General features: G+C 44.9%; 1 protein-coding gene across 1 annotated transcript; it reads right to left on the reverse strand.

The window, feature by feature from the left end:
* On the reverse strand, positions 1 to 16,828 carry LOC119657037 (proteoglycan 4-like). Its single transcript, XM_038063791.1, has 10 exons — positions 16,611 to 16,828; positions 14,224 to 16,557; positions 13,992 to 14,162; positions 5,879 to 6,239; positions 5,523 to 5,743; positions 5,267 to 5,422; positions 5,007 to 5,199; positions 684 to 833; positions 519 to 626; positions 1 to 398 (listed from the first exon to the last, which is right to left on the reverse strand). The coding sequence occupies exons 1-10, from the start codon at positions 16,675 to 16,677 to the stop codon at positions 143 to 145; spliced, it is 4,017 nt and encodes a 1,338-aa protein (XP_037919719.1). The 5' UTR covers positions 16,678 to 16,828; the 3' UTR covers positions 1 to 142.
* Positions 16,829 to 16,930: the final 102 nt, after the last annotated feature.

The following is a 16,930-nucleotide window of genomic DNA, read 5'->3' on the forward strand; positions in this document are numbered from 1 at the left end:
TATACAAAAGTCTATATATTCTGTATAAATTGTCTCTTAGTAAATACAGTGCTAACAGTCCTAATTGGCAGTAGTCTTTTCTCTATATCTTAAAAAAAATGTGGAAATAAAATGAAACTAAAAAATAAATCCTAACTTTAAATCATTTCTTTCCATCGACACTTAATGCACCAAACTCATTGCTCAGCAGTCTCATTACTTCGGCGTGTTTCAGATCGGGTGTCTTATACTTTTTGTAGTTCTCCTTGACGAATTTTGCAAACCCTGTAGGTTCTTTAACGGGTGTCGGTAGAACATTTCCATCTTTATCCTTTTTATTGAGAAATACTTCAATTGCACCGTGACAGTATGCACAGCGTATACTTTCAACCTTTTTCGATTTCGAATGGGCATGAGATCTGGTTTTGAAGAGAACGAGAACGGATGTTAGAACTAATCAAAGAAAAATCTTATAGCAGTTGGGAAATTAAAAGGGAATATGAGAGGTCAGTTTCTTGATCTTCAAACTAGCTACTTACTTCGCATTGCACAATGTACATTTGTATGTGTATTTATAGTCTATATCGTAGTCATGACATACTCCAATTTGAGGAAGCTCTGGGAAAATACCATTTGCCCTTCGTGCCCTAAACGTTAAGATCAACATTATTTTTAGTTTGTTATTCTCCTAGTTTTGATCTTACCATTTCTTCCATGTTGCCCCATGGCCGTGTTCTCCATTGTATATCCAAGTGGCCGCGTGACATAGTTCATGAATTAGTGTGCACCTCAAACGATCAGCACTTGTTAACACTTTCTCACTGAGTTCTACACGAGCGACTCGTTTTCCTCCTCTGAAAATGAATGGAAAGTGAATATTAATAGAACTAACTAAATCCCGCGTCGAAAGAACCTGTTTCGGTGTTATATAACAAAAAAGAATATTTTATGATGACCTATTCTATGATACACAAATTGTATTTTAAACATTACGCTGAAAAAGGTGAGGTGAGTGTACTTGAATCATCTAACGCTATACGTGGATTTCGTTGGAGGTGCCAGCAAAATATTCAAAATTAGCTCAGAGGTTTCAATTCGACGCCGGACACTGAAAAAATCGAAACAACATTCACCACCCTTGCGTCTAGGAAATGATGCTGAAAAAGGTACTGAACTGGCGGCTCATTTAGAAAATGACTTTACACCCAACCCAGGGAAAACAAAGTTCAATTTCCGCGACACTTACCCTCATCTGTCAAAACAAACCTCCGCTTCGGAGTTAATAATGCAGCTCGCATCATCGCGTCAGCCAAAATGGTCGAAGAATCCCCTCTACATACTATCAAACATCAAGTATTACTAACTCTCGTGTTCGGGCAATCCTCCAAAAATTCAGCCAGATTACTAACGAATGTAGTCTCTCTAAACCAGTAAAGCACAATGTGCAACATCATATTAACACTACTGGTTCCCCTATCTTCTCAAAGGTGCGTTCCCTACCACCCCAGAAGCTGGCTATTGCACGGAAAAAATTCGAAAAACTTATGCAACAAGGTATCTGCAGACCTTCGGATAGCTGTTGATCTTCCCCACTCCATATGGTTCCTAAGCCAAATGGCGAATGGCTAAACGCACAAACTATTCCTGACGGATATCCCATTCCACTCATCCACGACTTTGCGCATCATCTCGCAAACTGCCGCATCACCAAAACCCTGTAGCCCCCAGAGGACATTCCAAAGACGGCAATATGCAAACCCTTGGAGTCTTCGAATTCACCCGGATGACTTTCGGGTTGTGCAATGCGGCGCAAACCTTTCAAAGGTTCATTCATTCGGTCCTGCGACACCTCGACTTCTGTTTCGTGTATTTGGATGATGTTTTGGTCGCTTCTTCCTCGGAGTCTGAGCACTTAGCCCATGTCGAGTGCATTTTTCAACGTCTCCTTGAGGCCGATTTAGTCCTAAACGTTAATAAATGCAAGTTTTCCCAGACACAGGTGAGATTCCTCGGCCACATCATTTCCCCTGACGGAATACAGCCCGACCCAGACAAGGTGCAAGCACCGCGTCCGAAGACGATGAAGGATTGGCGGAGTTCTTGGGCATGCTAAACTTCAACCGTCGTTTCCTGCCCAAGACCGCCCAACACCAGTCCATTTTGAACGCGTACTTGTCTGGCCCCAAAATAAAAGACATACGAGAGATTGTGTTGTCTGAAGAGGTTGCCCGCGCGTTTCACAAATCCCGACAACAACTGGCTGATGCTACACTCTTAGCATTTCCTCGACAAAATGCACCCCTAGCCGTTTTTGTGGATGCCTCTGACATCGCAATAGGCGCTGCTCTTCACCAAAAGGTGAATCAAGTCTGGCAGCCGTTGAGCTTCTTCTCTAGACAGTTAAACCCCGCTTAACGGAACTACAGCACCTACGATCGAGAACTGCTCGCCACGTACTTGAGCACTAGAAGGCAGGCCGTTCACAGTGTTCACGGTCCATAAGCCTCTAACGTATTCTTTGAAACAGAAGCCCGACAAAGCGTCCCCTCGTCAACTTCGACACCTGAGCTTTATAAGCCAGTTCACGTCCGACATACAGCACCTGTCCGGCAAGGACAACATATTTTCTGACGCTTCGTCACGTGTCTCCGAGGTTGACATCCCCGCCTCATTCAACTTCTCGGCTATCGATAAAGCGCAGGAGGATGAAGCAGTACTTCCGAGCCTCAAATCCAACTCCAAATACAAATTTCGGGAGTTCCCATCTTCGGCTCGAACCTCTCTCTCTGCTGCGAATACTCGGAAAAGGGACCCCGGCCATATATTCCGGCCACCTTTCGCAAGTGTTCCACGAGGTTGACGACTTAGCGCATGCAGACATCAGGACAACAAAACGGTCAGTCACCGAGAAATACTTCTGGCCCTCCATGAATAAGGACATCAATTCCTGGGCCAGAGAGTGCATCGCATGCCAGAAGTGTAAAGTCACCAGGCATGTAAGAAAAGAAGTGGGCACATTTCCCCGCACTACCAAACGGTTCCACACGTTACACCTCGACGTCGTAGGCCCTTTGCGAGACTCGCACAGTTTCAGGTGTTGCCTTACAATCATCGACAGTTTTACGCGGTCGCCTGAGGCAATACCTCTGAAGGACATTACGGCGAAACCGAAGCCCTCTGTCGAGAGTGGATCCCTCGCTTTGGTGTCCCTGCAGTGATCATCACTGACCAGGGAATGCAATTTGAGTCCACCCTTTTCTCGGAGTTAGGCAAACTCCTGGGATTCAAACGCCAGCGGATTACAGCATACCAGCCGCAATCCAATGAGATGCTAGAGCGTTGGCACCGGACGCTGAAAGCTGTCATTATGGCCCGCGACGATCCGTCCTTAACTCAAGTCTTGCCTCTCGCCCTACTTGGTCTCCGAACAACCCACCGAGAGGGATTTGCTGCCAGCCCCGCGGAGCTGGTATACGGGGAGAACCCAAGGCTTCCAAGTGATCCGGTCTTCGGCAAGAGATCGGGTCTCACAGATTCGGTTTTGCTGCGCAATCTCCACCGCCTTAAAACTACACCTCCCACCCGACACACATCCGTACCTGCCTGCGCTCCCAAGGAGCTGGACACCGGCACGCATATCCTGGCCAGGACGGATGCTGTCCGGAAGCCGCTGCAGCCTCCATACGAAGGCCCGTACCGTGTTCTCGAGCGGGGAGAACATTTCTTCCAGCTCGAGATCGGGAGGCCACAAAAAGGCTGTCTCCTTATCCAGGCTGAAGCCCGTTTGCGCCCCAAATGAATGATGGAGGGCGCAGTTCCGAGTTCAGTCGCTGAAACCCCTAGGTTTCATCTGGGGGCGGAGTGATGTGGCGCAGCAGGGAAATTTATTTCGAATGTTGTTAATTCGACTGACAGATGTCACCACCGGTGTTCTCCGTGGCGGAAAAATGTAAAAATAATTGAATTAATTTTTGACAGTTAGTTAACAACTTTTGAGGAGTTGCTTCTTGTTACAGCGGTGAGACTCCACATATTGTTTTAATTCAATATTTATAAAATAAAGCTTTATTAAATTTATAATTCTGCATTACTAATTTAAAAAAAAAAGTGATTTATAATAATTGGTGGTCCTGAGGAGAGAAGGAATTTGTGTTGAAATTAGAGTATTCCATGTTTATTCTTAGGTCGATGTTGGACATTTCTGAGCAAATCGAATAAAGTCCACCCACACGTCTGTAATCTACTTCTTAGCTTCCTAGATGGGCGACAAACCCAAATTAAAGTCGACACCATCCCCGCTGAAACCCTACAAAGCTCCGTCCTTTCCACAACCCTCTCCTCCTCCTCTCCCCCTCTATTTATAACAGATATCGCCAAGCCCATGCGTCACCGCAATCCAATCATGATCCTTCAATATGTCGATAACCTCATCGTCTACACCTGAACGAGGGCACGGAGTTTAATAACGATAAGGAAAACTTTCCGCGAAAAAATCACTTAATGCAATTTCTCATTGTCTACAATGGTAACAACGTCGTTCCTAATCTAAACCCTATCACTTCCATCTCCCTCCTCTCTACTAAATTATAACAAAACGACTGGAGGTGCGGTACATCACCAACGTGTTAGCTTTAAGTGAAATTCTATTAGTTTAAGTTCTTCTTGCTTAACCTTAGATTAAGGTCGCGGTTCAAATCTCGCTGCAGTGGGATTTATATCGTGATTTAACGTCGGATACCAGTCGACTCAGCTGCGAATGAGTACCTGAGTCAAATCAGGGTAATAATCTCGGGCGAGCGTAATGCTGACCACATTGCCTCCTACAGTATACTGTAGTGTACCGTTACGGTCTTGAATGAAGTGCTCTAACACAATATGGATTGTTGTGCCAACGATTATCATTATATTAGATTAAGTAAGCTGTTAAGGCTCCCACTATTTATAAATGAAACGTTGTAAACTACTGCCTACTTACTAAAAAATTAGTCAACCAAATTGTAGTTGCTACAAATCATAGGATCACTTACTTTGTGCTACAACTGCAACGTCCAGCGGTGTTCAATAGTTTCTTATTCCAAACCAACGCCACGTTCAAATCGTTATTGAAAACTTTGGCATTGTACATTTCATACAACTTTTCAGCTAACTCTTGTTTCTTAGTCTTATAATTCTCGCGATACATTAATGCTTCTGGATGACAAAACTTCTTGGCAACGATCACTGAAATGTGATGACAGCATTTTAACTATCACTCGTAAGCGTAATATTGACCTAAACAGAAGCTTACCATCCAGTGATTGCAAAAATCCATATTTATCACAAGGAGTACTGGGTAATCCCGAGTTGAAGTCGTCATCTTGCTTAGTTTTACTTCCTTTCTGAGTTCTTGGGGTATTTTGTGGAGTGGAAACATCACTACCTGATGGGACGTTTTCTTTGTTTTCTGTTCGAAATAAACATAAAGGACAATGGTTTGTTAACACCAAATACCAACATCATAAATTTCACCACCAACATGGAACCATCTTCAACAAAAAACTTACTTTTTGATATTGTTTTCGGTGTCCTCAGCGGGAAAATCGGTTTACCAGTCTTTACTGCCTCTAAATGTTTGTTGATAGGTTCGAACATCGCTGGAAGTGGAGCGTTAAGTATCACAACATCATTGTCCGTGGTTTTATCCTCCTTCCTAGTTGATAACACTGGACCCGCTTCGTCTTCTTCACCGAAACGAGGGGTAAATAGTTTTCTCTTGGTTTTGGGGCTAGGGGGAAATATTCATGTTAGAACAATCACATACTTTTTCTCATAGCCTAGCTCATAACATTTTAATTCAAATTTACAAAATAAATCGAAAATTTACATTTTACAACAAGCAACGAAGAAAAAACTTTCTTACTTCCTCGGAGTTGCCTCAAGTTTCTTCTTATCCGGCAATTTGCAAGTATCCAGAATTTCCTGTAACCGTCGCTGGAAGCCTTCATCCTTATTCGCACATGGACTTTCATTTACTTCTTGCACCTTAATTAGGTCGCTCGATAAATCTAAATAGATTATTTCATCCTTGGAAGAATTTTTCTTCTTTGTTTTCTTCGATGGCTTTCTCATAGATATTGTCCCTTTGTTGCTCTCACTGCTGCTATCTGAGCTATATGAAAATACATTTTTCCAGGATTCGTCACTTGAAGCACCAAAGTCGCTGTCGCTATCGGATAAATCACTATCACATTTCGGCCGAACCTGAACTCTTGGAGTTTGACCTGGAAATAAGAAGGAACCGTGACAATAAAGATTTTAGCTCTCTGATTTTTTTTTGTCTGTATATTTTTTGGATTATCATGTTTTGGAAATTTGTGGCTGTTTTCCCAGGAACAACTTTAACGTGCAACGGACGTAGTTCGACGATGTAAAGAACTTAGACACGAGCATGACCATTCTGGGCAAAGAAGAACCCGCATTGTCAACGTTCAGGGATTCCAAGACGATTAAGAAGCGGATCTACCAAAATTCGAGGTCATCATGAAAGACGCCAAAAGTATCAACGATGACAAAAAAAAGAGAACCTTAATCTCAAGCCCTACGAGCTCCAAAAATCCTTCCAGAAGAAAGCAAGCGTGCATAACTACAAATATATTGCCAACTCAAATATCTCCATAAAGAGGAAACTGTCCAAGGTGAAGGTGAATCAAGGAACATCAAAATAACATCGATGAACATAAAGGTTTGAAGGCTCTCTTCATAACTATGAGTAATCAAGAAAGTGACTGAAAGTGACTGAAAGTGACTCGTGGATGTAATAGCTGAATGTGCTTGGCGCGGTATATCCCACATAGGGGTTCATGGAAGCCATATTAAAAGCCATATCAAAAGCGAGTAATTGCAATCAAAATTGAACTGACTAAAAACCAATTCCACTGTTGTTGGCAAGATAAATCGCTCCAGTTGATAATGAAACTTTCTATTTAATCGGTTGATCGTGACCATGACAGCTTGCAGTGCTCTTTCCGACGGAAACCCTCTTATTCATAACCAATTGCAATGATTCGTGGCTTGAGCGGATTCCTTGAGACGTCGCAGAAGGGTTAGCCTGACAAATTGCTTTTGAGAATTTTTTAGTTAATTCAATTCGTCAAAAAATTAACCTTCTGCTGCAGCACTTTATAGATGAGAATCATCATCATCAACGGCGCAACAACCGGTATCCGGTCTAAACCTGCCTTAATAAGGAACTCCAGACATTTTGGTTTAGGGCCGAGGTCCACCAATTCGATATCCCTAAAAGCTGTCTGGCGTCATCGCTCCATCTCAGGCAGGGTCTGCCTCTTCTTTTTTTTCTACCATAGATATTGCCCTTATAGACTTTCCGGGTTGGATAATCCTCATCCATACGGATTAGATGACTCACCCACCGCAACCTGTTGAGCCGGATTTGATCCACCTGACCGTCGTGGTATCGCTCATAGGTTTCGTCGTTATGTAGGCTACGGAATCATCCAATCATCCATCCTCATGTAGGGGGCCAAAAATTCTTCGGAGGATTTTTCTCCCAAACGCGGCCAAGAGTTCACAGTTTTTTTTTTGCTAAGTACCAGGTCTCCGAGGAATACATGAGGATTGGCAAAATCATAGTCTTGTACAATAAGAGCTTTGACCCTATGGCGGGCGAAACAGTTTTTGTAACTCGTGCGCGGATTTCACCGTCATAGCTGTTATCGGTTGTAATTTTCGACCCTAGATAGCAGAAATTTTCAACGGTCTAAAAGCTCCTATCTTCATGGTTTTTGTTTGACCAGTGCGATTCCATATTGTTCATTCTTTCTATTTTAGCGCCACCATGTACTTCGTCTTGCCTTCATTGGTGCAGCCCAAGATATCGCGCCGCCTGCTCGATCTGGATGAAGGTAGACTGCACAACTTGGGTTGTTCTTCCCATAATGCCAATATCGTTAGCGTAGGCCAACAGTTGAGTGGACTTAAAGAGGATGAGGCCCTTGCATTTACATCTGCATCGCGAATCACTTTTTTCAGTCCCAGGTTAAAGAGGACGCATGATAAGCCATCCCTTTGTCTTAGACTGTTGTTGATGCCGAAGGGTCTCGAAAGTGCTTTTATTCGGCCTCGCACATTGGACAGGGTCAGCCTAGTCAGTCTTATTAATTTCGCCGAGATACCGAATTCCCTCATCATCGTGTACAGTTTCACCCTGGCTATGATGTCATAGGCTTTAATGTTGATGAAAAGATGGTGCAACTGATGGCCATATTCCAACAGTTTTTCCATCGCTCGTCGCAGAGAAAATCTGATCTATTGCTGATTTGCCTGGAATGAAGCCCCCCCTGGGATCAGAATCAGTTGATTAACCGCTTAGTGTAATTGATCGCCTCCATATGTAACCAATTCGGCTGTATATCCATCGACTCCTGGTCACTTATGGTTTTTAAGCCGGTGGATTGCACGGACTGTTTCTTCTATGCCTGGTGGTGGCAACATTTGTCCAAACCACTCTTGCACTCTTCATGTTGCATTCTCAAAGAACGCGGGCACGCGCAGAGACTTATCACGAACTCCGTCGAGCGGAGAAGCGACTTCACAGACGGAAAAAGGAAGCCTGGGAGAACCAACAAGTCTGTGAACTAGAAAAGTACAGGGAGCAACCGCACCAGGCGCGGAAGTTTTACCAACAAGTCAGCAGGATGAAGCCTTATACACCTCGATGCTCATCCTGCCGAGACAAAGAGGGAAATCTGATTTCCGACAGAATGGGCATATTAGAGCGATGGGTTGAGTACTTTGATGAGCTATTGAACAACCAGAACATCGGCGAGTTGGAGGTCCCGCCAACTGAAGACGACGGACAAATACTGCCACCACCAAGTTTAGTAGAAACAGTCCGTGCAATTCATCGGGTAAAAAATCATAAGTCGCCAGGAGCCGATGGAATTACAGCCGAATTGGTTAAATATGGAGGCGACCAGTTACACCAAGTGGTTCATCAACTTGTGCTCAAGGTATGGGACAGCGAATCAATGCCTGACGATTGGCAACGAGGCATAATCTGTCTCTTACATAAAAAGGGAGATATCACACAGTGGAACTATTATAAAGGTATCACGTTGTTGAGTACCCTCAGTGAGATATTCTCCTCCATCTTGCTAGGCCGGATAGCCCCATACGCCCAGAACATCATTGGCCCATACCAAAGAGGCTTCACTCCAGGCAAATCAGCAACAGATCAGATTTTCTCTCCGCGGCAGGCGATGGAAAAACTGTTGGAATATGGACAACAGTTGCACCATCTGTTCATCGAGTTTAAAGCCGCCTATGATAGCATAGCCAGGGTAAAACTGTACACGGCCATGAGAGAATTCGGTATCCCGACGAAATTAATAAGACTGACTAGGCTGACCATGACCAATGTGCGAGGCCAGATAAAAGCAGCAGGATCACTCTCAAGATCATTCGACATCAACAACGGTCTGCGACAAGGGGATGCACTATCATGCGTCCTCTTTAACCTGGCCCTCGAGAAAGTGATCCGTGATGCTGAGGTGAATGCAAGAGGTACGATCCTCTTCAAGTCCACCCAACTACTGGCCTATGCTGACGATATCGACATCATGGGAAGAACCACCCGAGACGTTCAAACTGCCTTCATCCAGATCGAGCAGGCGTTGCTTGGCGCGAGATCTTGGGCTGCACATCAATGAAGGCAAGACAAAATATATGGTGGCAACGTCAGCACCGAAGACGAATCAACCAACAACATCAAACCGCACTGGTCAAACACAAACACGAAGAAGAATAAGGATAGGAGAATACAACTTTGAGACCGTTGACAATTTCTCCTATCTAGGGTCGAAAATCACAACCGATAACAACTACGATGATGAAATCCGCGCACGGTTGTTGTCAGCCAACAGAGCCTATTTCAGCTTACAAAGACTGTTCCGCTCGAAACGTCTCACCATAGGGTCAAAGCTCTTACTGTACAAGCTTATGATCTTGCCAGTCCTCATGTATTCCTCGGAAACTTGGGTTCTTAGCAAGAAAAATTGCGAACTCTTGGCCGCGTTCGAGAGAAGAATCCTCCGAAGAATTTTTGGCCCCCTACATGAGGATGGACGATTCCGTAGCCTACACAATGACGAAATCTATGAGCGATACCATGCCCGTCCGGTTGTGGATAAAATCCGGCTCAATAGGTTACGGTGGGCGGGTCACTTAACCCGTATGGATGAGGATGATCCCACCCGGAAAGTCTATGAGGGCAATATCTATGGTAGAAAAAGAAGACGAGACAGACCCTGCCTAAGATGGAGCGATGGCGTGGGTCAGGACCCCAGACAGCTTTTAGGGATATCGAATTGGTGGACCTCGGCGCAAAACCGGGATGTCTGGAGTTCCTTCCAGGCCTAGACCGGATACCGGTTGTTGCGCCGTTGATGATGATGATGACTCTTCACGAGGTAATTTGGAGTGGTCGCTACACTACAAGCAATATACTCTAGCTGCTTTTCTGGATATAGAGGCAACATTCAACAATGTAAAAACCAACGCCATCAAGGAAGGTCTAACCAGAAAAGGAGGGTTACCTTACGCATTGGATAGTATCCATATTAAAAATCACTTTCCTCCAATATAAAATATTTGGGTATAATGCTGACTCCTAAATTAATTTGAAGACTAAACATAGAACTGAAGGTTAAGAAGGCCTGCCAAGAATTCGACGACTGCGAGAGGACCTTTGCAAAGAAATGGAATCTTCGGCCGAAGATGGTTCTCTGGATGTACACAGTCCTAGTTCGACTCATTCTACAGTAGAACCAAGCTAAAGAATTTGGAAAAACCGCATATGCAGTAGCATCTACAGTTCTGCCCGGCTGATGCCGTCAATCTATGCATTTTTTTGCCTTAGACTTCCATATTGATTGGTTAGCGATCCTCAGCGTAATACTTACCTGAAAGGAGGTTCTGGTTCGGCTGTGGACAAAGACTATATATTTTCTCTTGTAGAAGGCCTAACTGCTGGGTCCACCGTGAAAGTGTCAGACAAGCGGCCCAGAGACGGATGGGCAGGATTGACTAGGAGATCTACAAAATGCAAAAACAAAGCAAAGCAAAAGGGAATGCTTCGAATAACTCACGGCAGAGGCAAATATAAAGGCATGGGAAAGCGCCTACAGGGCTGTAAAGGGGAGATTCAAACGTCAGGCAGCTCCGCAAATTACATCTCCCGATTTTCTAATGCATACTGTTCGTGAGGGCAGACACGGAAACAGTCTCTAGAAGCCTTTAAATGTGCTTCTAACACCTTTAATAACGATGAAGGATTTACTGGTGTCTCGTAAGCCTCCTAGTGAACCGTTGTCATACATACCTATATGTCTACTGGACAGTTGCTGCATTCTCGATGGACAAAACAGAGGCGATGCTTCTCACCAAGCGTCGTAAAGGAAACGACTGCTCCCATCAGAATGGGGAACCACAGCATCACATCAAAACCAGCAATCAAATACCTTGGAGTGATGATAGATGCCAGGTTAAACTTCAAGCAGCATTTACAAGATGCATTAAGGTATCCAATGTGTGCATGCCCTGACAAGGATGATGCTAAATGTTGGGCGGGCAAGGCGATTCCGGGGGAAGAAGACAGGGGTTCAAGGATGATTTTAGTGGATATAAATCCCCCGCGCTGAAACATGTTACATGAAACTGTGTAAAAACGTCGAAAAGCCTCGGCCTACGGGGACAGAACGATGAAAAGGAGCCAAAATTTCATGAGACACAAAAGTTTTCTGGAAAGTCAGGATTCTTTCGACGATGACGACGGCTCCGGACGTCCGCTGACATCATAAACAGGGGGCTCGGTGCAAGAAGTGCGTTAAGTTTTGGACAGCAATCAAGTGTTCGGGTGAGTGCGGAGTACCCAAAGTAATTGTTCACCGCATTTTATGAGTTCAGAGATTTTCAATTGCGAAAAGTTTGCGCGAAAATGGTGCCGAAAGCCCTGACGTGTGAGATGAAGGAGCAGCGTTTATTGAAGTGTCAGGAATTTCATGATTACTACAAAAAGGATCCAAAATGTTTAAACAGAGTGATAGGGGACGTGGATTTTTGAGTATGATGGCGAATCAAATTTTCAGAGCAGCGAGTGGCACACTATGGAATCTCCTTGCCTAAAAAAAGCCAAAATCATTGTGTTCTCTGACCCAGCAGACTTCCTTTTGTTCCCAAGAATTAAAGGATCGAAAGAAACCCGGCATAGGGCACTAGAGGCGGTAAAAATAGCTACGATGACAACACTGAAGGATATTCCAATTGTCGACTTTCAGAAGGTGTAACGTTGGCAATGGTGCATCAAATCAGAGGCACAATACATTTGAAAAGTTCTGAACAATTTGCAAACTTATATTGAAGAAACGATGTTTTGAAAAAATCAATCCGAAAAGTTTGGGAGCAGACCCTGTACGTAGTAGTGCTTTTTGAAGTTTGTCACCTCCGGGAAAAATATATTGAATCAGCTACGGCTACAAAAACTTCCTAGACGAAGTACCTCGCAGATTTTAGACTTTAGACATCACACGCAAGCCCAGATTCAAAAGGAATATTCTCGGATACGCACAGTGTAGTCGAGTTGTACGCTATTCCGGGATTCGCCAGTGTACTCAAAGTGAAGATATTGAAAATACTAGAACCCAGTCCGTGGCTAAGGCATGACCCGAACCCCAAGTGAAACATAATCATACTGATTGGCAGCCAAGCGGTCATCAAGGGTAATCATTGGCGACATCCTCAAGACTGGTAGTCAATGCAGGGATGCGCTGAACAGTCTAAGGTCACCCTCCTCTAGATTCCCGATCATAAAGAAATAAGAGGGGAATGAACATGGTGCCAGCATCCAGCTGGGGCTGTGGAGAATGATGACAGCCGCTGACTTTATGTGATCTCGTTCTTCTGTAACAAAGTCCAATCGCGAGTTCAAACGCGGGTAAAAGTGACTACGATTGTGGTAATTTGCATAGGGCACAGCTTTATAAGGTACCATACTGCCAGAGTCGCCATACTCTATAATTCACATTGTGGAAATTGTAATTTTGTTCAGATGTTATCCTCCCAGTCTTTAGCAACCGTTACATTACGGACAAGAGGGAAAAACCTCTGACGCTTCCTTTCCAATTGTCCAGCTCTAGTAGAGCCAGGCTACGGATATTAGGCAAACAATGGGAAAGGTGCTGTCTTATGTAAATGCTACGAGCTGGTTCGGAAGTTTTGAGCCGACTAGATTCTGCTCCCTTATCCTTCCACAGCAGCCACAGTCTGTGACATCAAAATAGCGCACCACAGCGCTAATTAGGATGCTCGGCGCGGCCACCAATGCCTACCTCTGCTCCGAATTTGACTTCATCTATGAAGTTCTTGCACCTTCTGGAGGTGCTCTGGGATAGACGAGGTAGCAAACCTGTCGACTGAATTAACACCAAGTGGCCAAGGAGAACCGTCACCTGGTGACACCGAACAACGCTGTGATGCAAGAAGTGAAGTCTCCAAGACCTTGAGCGATCAAACCTAAGTCTGTGCGGGAATTCATCTGAAATGGCTTCAGCCACGAAACCTCACTAGATGTTACCGGATACCGTGAAAACCGGGATAGCCCTCCGAGTTCTTATCACTCAAAAGAATTCCTGGCGCAAGTGTTCTTGGGTTATTTGCCGTTAGATTCTGATTAGATTTTAGGCCTCAAACGTGGAGTTTCCATTGCAACTCGGGTGCTGTACTCGTTAGTTCGGTAGAGACTTTAGGTAGATCTTGCATCCAACGATAGAAATGCTGGGCCTCCACTCAGTATAAACTGGTACCGTTAGGTTTGTAACAACGGGGCTCTGATTGTGGTCCCAAAATCAATCTGTATCTTAAAAAGACCATGCTCCAAATTCAAAAGCCGATAGCAGCCAATAGGGCAACTATCGTCGTCATCCAATCGAATTTGTTAAAAAAAACTGCAGATAACTAACCTTTAATACTTCTTACAGGTTTCCTTTCCGACGCAATTGCCTTGTCAACATCTTTTTTAGTCCTTGTAATCTTACGCTCCGTAGCTGGCACCTTGAATATAGCCTTCCGCGTCGATTGTGACACGTCAGGCAAACGTGTCGACTCCAAATCAGTTCGAATATCCTTGTGAACTAGCAAAGGGACCAGAAAACATCTCAGCAACTTTTTAAAAAGTATAAAAACAAAACCTACATTTCGAAAAGTCCATCATACTCTCATTGACGACTGTCCTGTCAATGGCGTCCACCCTCTGCGAAATGTTTAATGCAGACTTTTTCTTCAGCGTTTTCACAACGTCCGGCGTCTTCCACTCATCCCCATAAAGTTGGTCCAGCAGCTTTTGGGCTGTGTCGTCAATTTCTACTTCAGGTGAAGATTCTTTTGCAGGAGGGGGGCTCTGGGGACTACAGTGAGTGCTTTGCGTTTCAGGTTGCGGAGGAGAAATCTCAGGACTGGAGCGGGTATTCCTGATTTCAGGTTGTGGAGGAGAAATTTGAGGACTTGAAGGAATGTTTTTCGTTTCACGTTGCGGAGGAGAGTTCTGAGGAATCGAGCGAGTGTTCTTCGTTTCAGGTTGTGGGGGATTTCTGGCTTTAAATATTTCTTCTGAAGATGTTGGCTCGGGATGTTGGGGAGAATTCTCTGGGGAGTTTGGAATATCTCGGATAGGAGGCGATGGTAGGGGATTTCCACGTTCAATTACTTCCTCAGGATTGATATCTTCATGGCTTTCCAATTCTTTGTTTGCATAAAAATTGGAGATCGGACTACCCTTGGAGATGTCCACAAACGTCAACATCCCAGGATCCCGAAGGGAACGTTGCTTCAGATTGTCAGGCGTATGTACTTGCTCTTCAGCATGACGTCCCGATGGGCCCGGACTAGTCGGCGATTCTGACTCCGTGAGCCGTGGAAGATTCGAGGTGGTGCTGGTCACCGGCGAACTATGAATGGATGCGAGCATTTCGTCGTTGAATTGCAACTTGATTTTGATCGTGGTTGAAATGTTAATTCTTTCGATCTGGTACTCGGTGCTGGCGTCTGAAACTCTATCAGAAGGGCGATGTGAGCCAGGCGCCGATGGAGTTACGGATTCAGTTACTTCCTCCGTTGGCACCTGTTGCGGTTTGCGAGCTGACTGAGGTTGTGGTGAAGGAGACTTTCGGGAGTTCTCTGGTTTTTTCGGCACCTTTGGTGTGGGTGTCTTTCGTGGAGTCCGAGGTTTACGTGGTGATGTTGCTGCCTTTTTAGGAGTCTGCACTTTTCCTGATGTAGTTGGAGTTTTCTTGTCGGGTTGCGCACATTTTCCTCCCCGCGTCAATGTGCTTGGAGTTACTTTCCTAGGCGTAGTGGTCTTCTTCGGAGTCAACCTACTTTGGGGGAGCTCAGGAGTTTCTACTTTCCGCGGCGTTCGCGGTTTTCGTGGCGACGGAGAAGCAAACCTTTGAGGCGATGCAAATGGACTGTTTCGATGCGACGCCTTCTGTGCAGAACGCAAGAGCATTTTAGATGGCGAATCTTCCAGAGGCCTTTCAGTTAGTGGAACCCGCCTTGCACTTTCCGGGGAACTTTCACAAATTTCGATCGAGTCTTCAGGCAAACTGTCGTCATTTTTCACCGATCCTTCAATGGATTTCGTCAAGTCAATTTTTTCCTCCAAATGTTCAAATAATTGCTCGGGGCCCTGATTGGACCCTAGCGATGGAATGTTTTCGAAGAAGTCATTGATGCGCTGCTGCATTGTTTCGGATATCGTGGTCGAGGGACCCTGAGTTACCGAAACAGGATAGAAATCGTCGTCATCCTCCTCCTCTGATTCGGATATGATTACCACGTCACTGTCCTCGTCGTCGTCTTTCTCTTGCTGTCCTTTGACTGGCGACTCGGCCGTACTGCTGATCGTCAGGATCGAATACCTTCGCATTTCTGGTGCTTCGTCAACGGTTTTCATTTTCTCCTCTATCTGTTGCTTGAAAATATCTTCGAGCGCCGCATCGCGAGCCTTTCGCTCATCGGACGAATTCTCGATGGGGTTCGCCGGGCATTTGATGCTGAGCGAGCTCAGTCTGGAAGAGATCTGTTGAAGGGGCACATCCTTCTCGTCTGTGGGCGAACTGTCGGTGAACAACTTTTGCGAGGATTGCCGGGCTGGCGGCTGTGTCGGGGACATTTCCAACTTTTCCATTTCGGACATCACTGCCTCGGGCCGGGCAACGATCTCAAAGGAACAATTTGTCTCGTCTGAATCACTGAGGTGCAAACGCTGCGACAAACTTTTCGATCGTCTTTCGGATTTACGCTGGGCATCCTTTGCCCCATTGTCACTCGTTTTTGCTGTAGTTTTGCTACAGAAAATTCGATTCAATTCTTCCGCCTCCGATTCGGAGCCGTCGTCAGTTAGGACATCGTCGAAAAGTTTCCGGCTCGTCTGTGATTTGGACGTGGAGGCCTTTTCCCGTTCTTGCTTTGCCAATTCTGGGTCAGGTTCCTTCTTTTTGCGTGAGGAAAGCGTGAGTTTGGCAAATTCTGAAGAGGAAGGAAATATTATTGAAATTTTCAATGACTGTGGGTCCGCATACTGTCTTTGATTTTCGTGACGCTCTTACTTGGATCCACGAGTTTCACTAACTGGAAATTTGGGTCCATTTTATGTCGGGAGGGCCTGCAGAAGGCAGGAAGGATATCGGTGGGTAAATAAGAACCGTAAAAACGTCAACCGAAAACTCGAAAAGCGTCGATGGGAAACGGTGTCTTTGCAGGTTGGCCAAACTGATCGCGTGAAAATGAAACGATTCGAAACTCGGGAGTGAATTATGGATTTCAATTAGACTTTAAGGCCATTATAAATACGTTTGTATAAATAAATTGCTTTTGTCTGTTCAAAATCGACTAGGTTAAT

Source organism: Hermetia illucens, chromosome 5 (genome assembly GCF_905115235.1).
Source record: "Hermetia illucens chromosome 5, iHerIll2.2.curated.20191125, whole genome shotgun sequence".
In the NCBI taxonomy this organism is placed as follows: domain Eukaryota; kingdom Metazoa; phylum Arthropoda; class Insecta; order Diptera; family Stratiomyidae; genus Hermetia; species Hermetia illucens.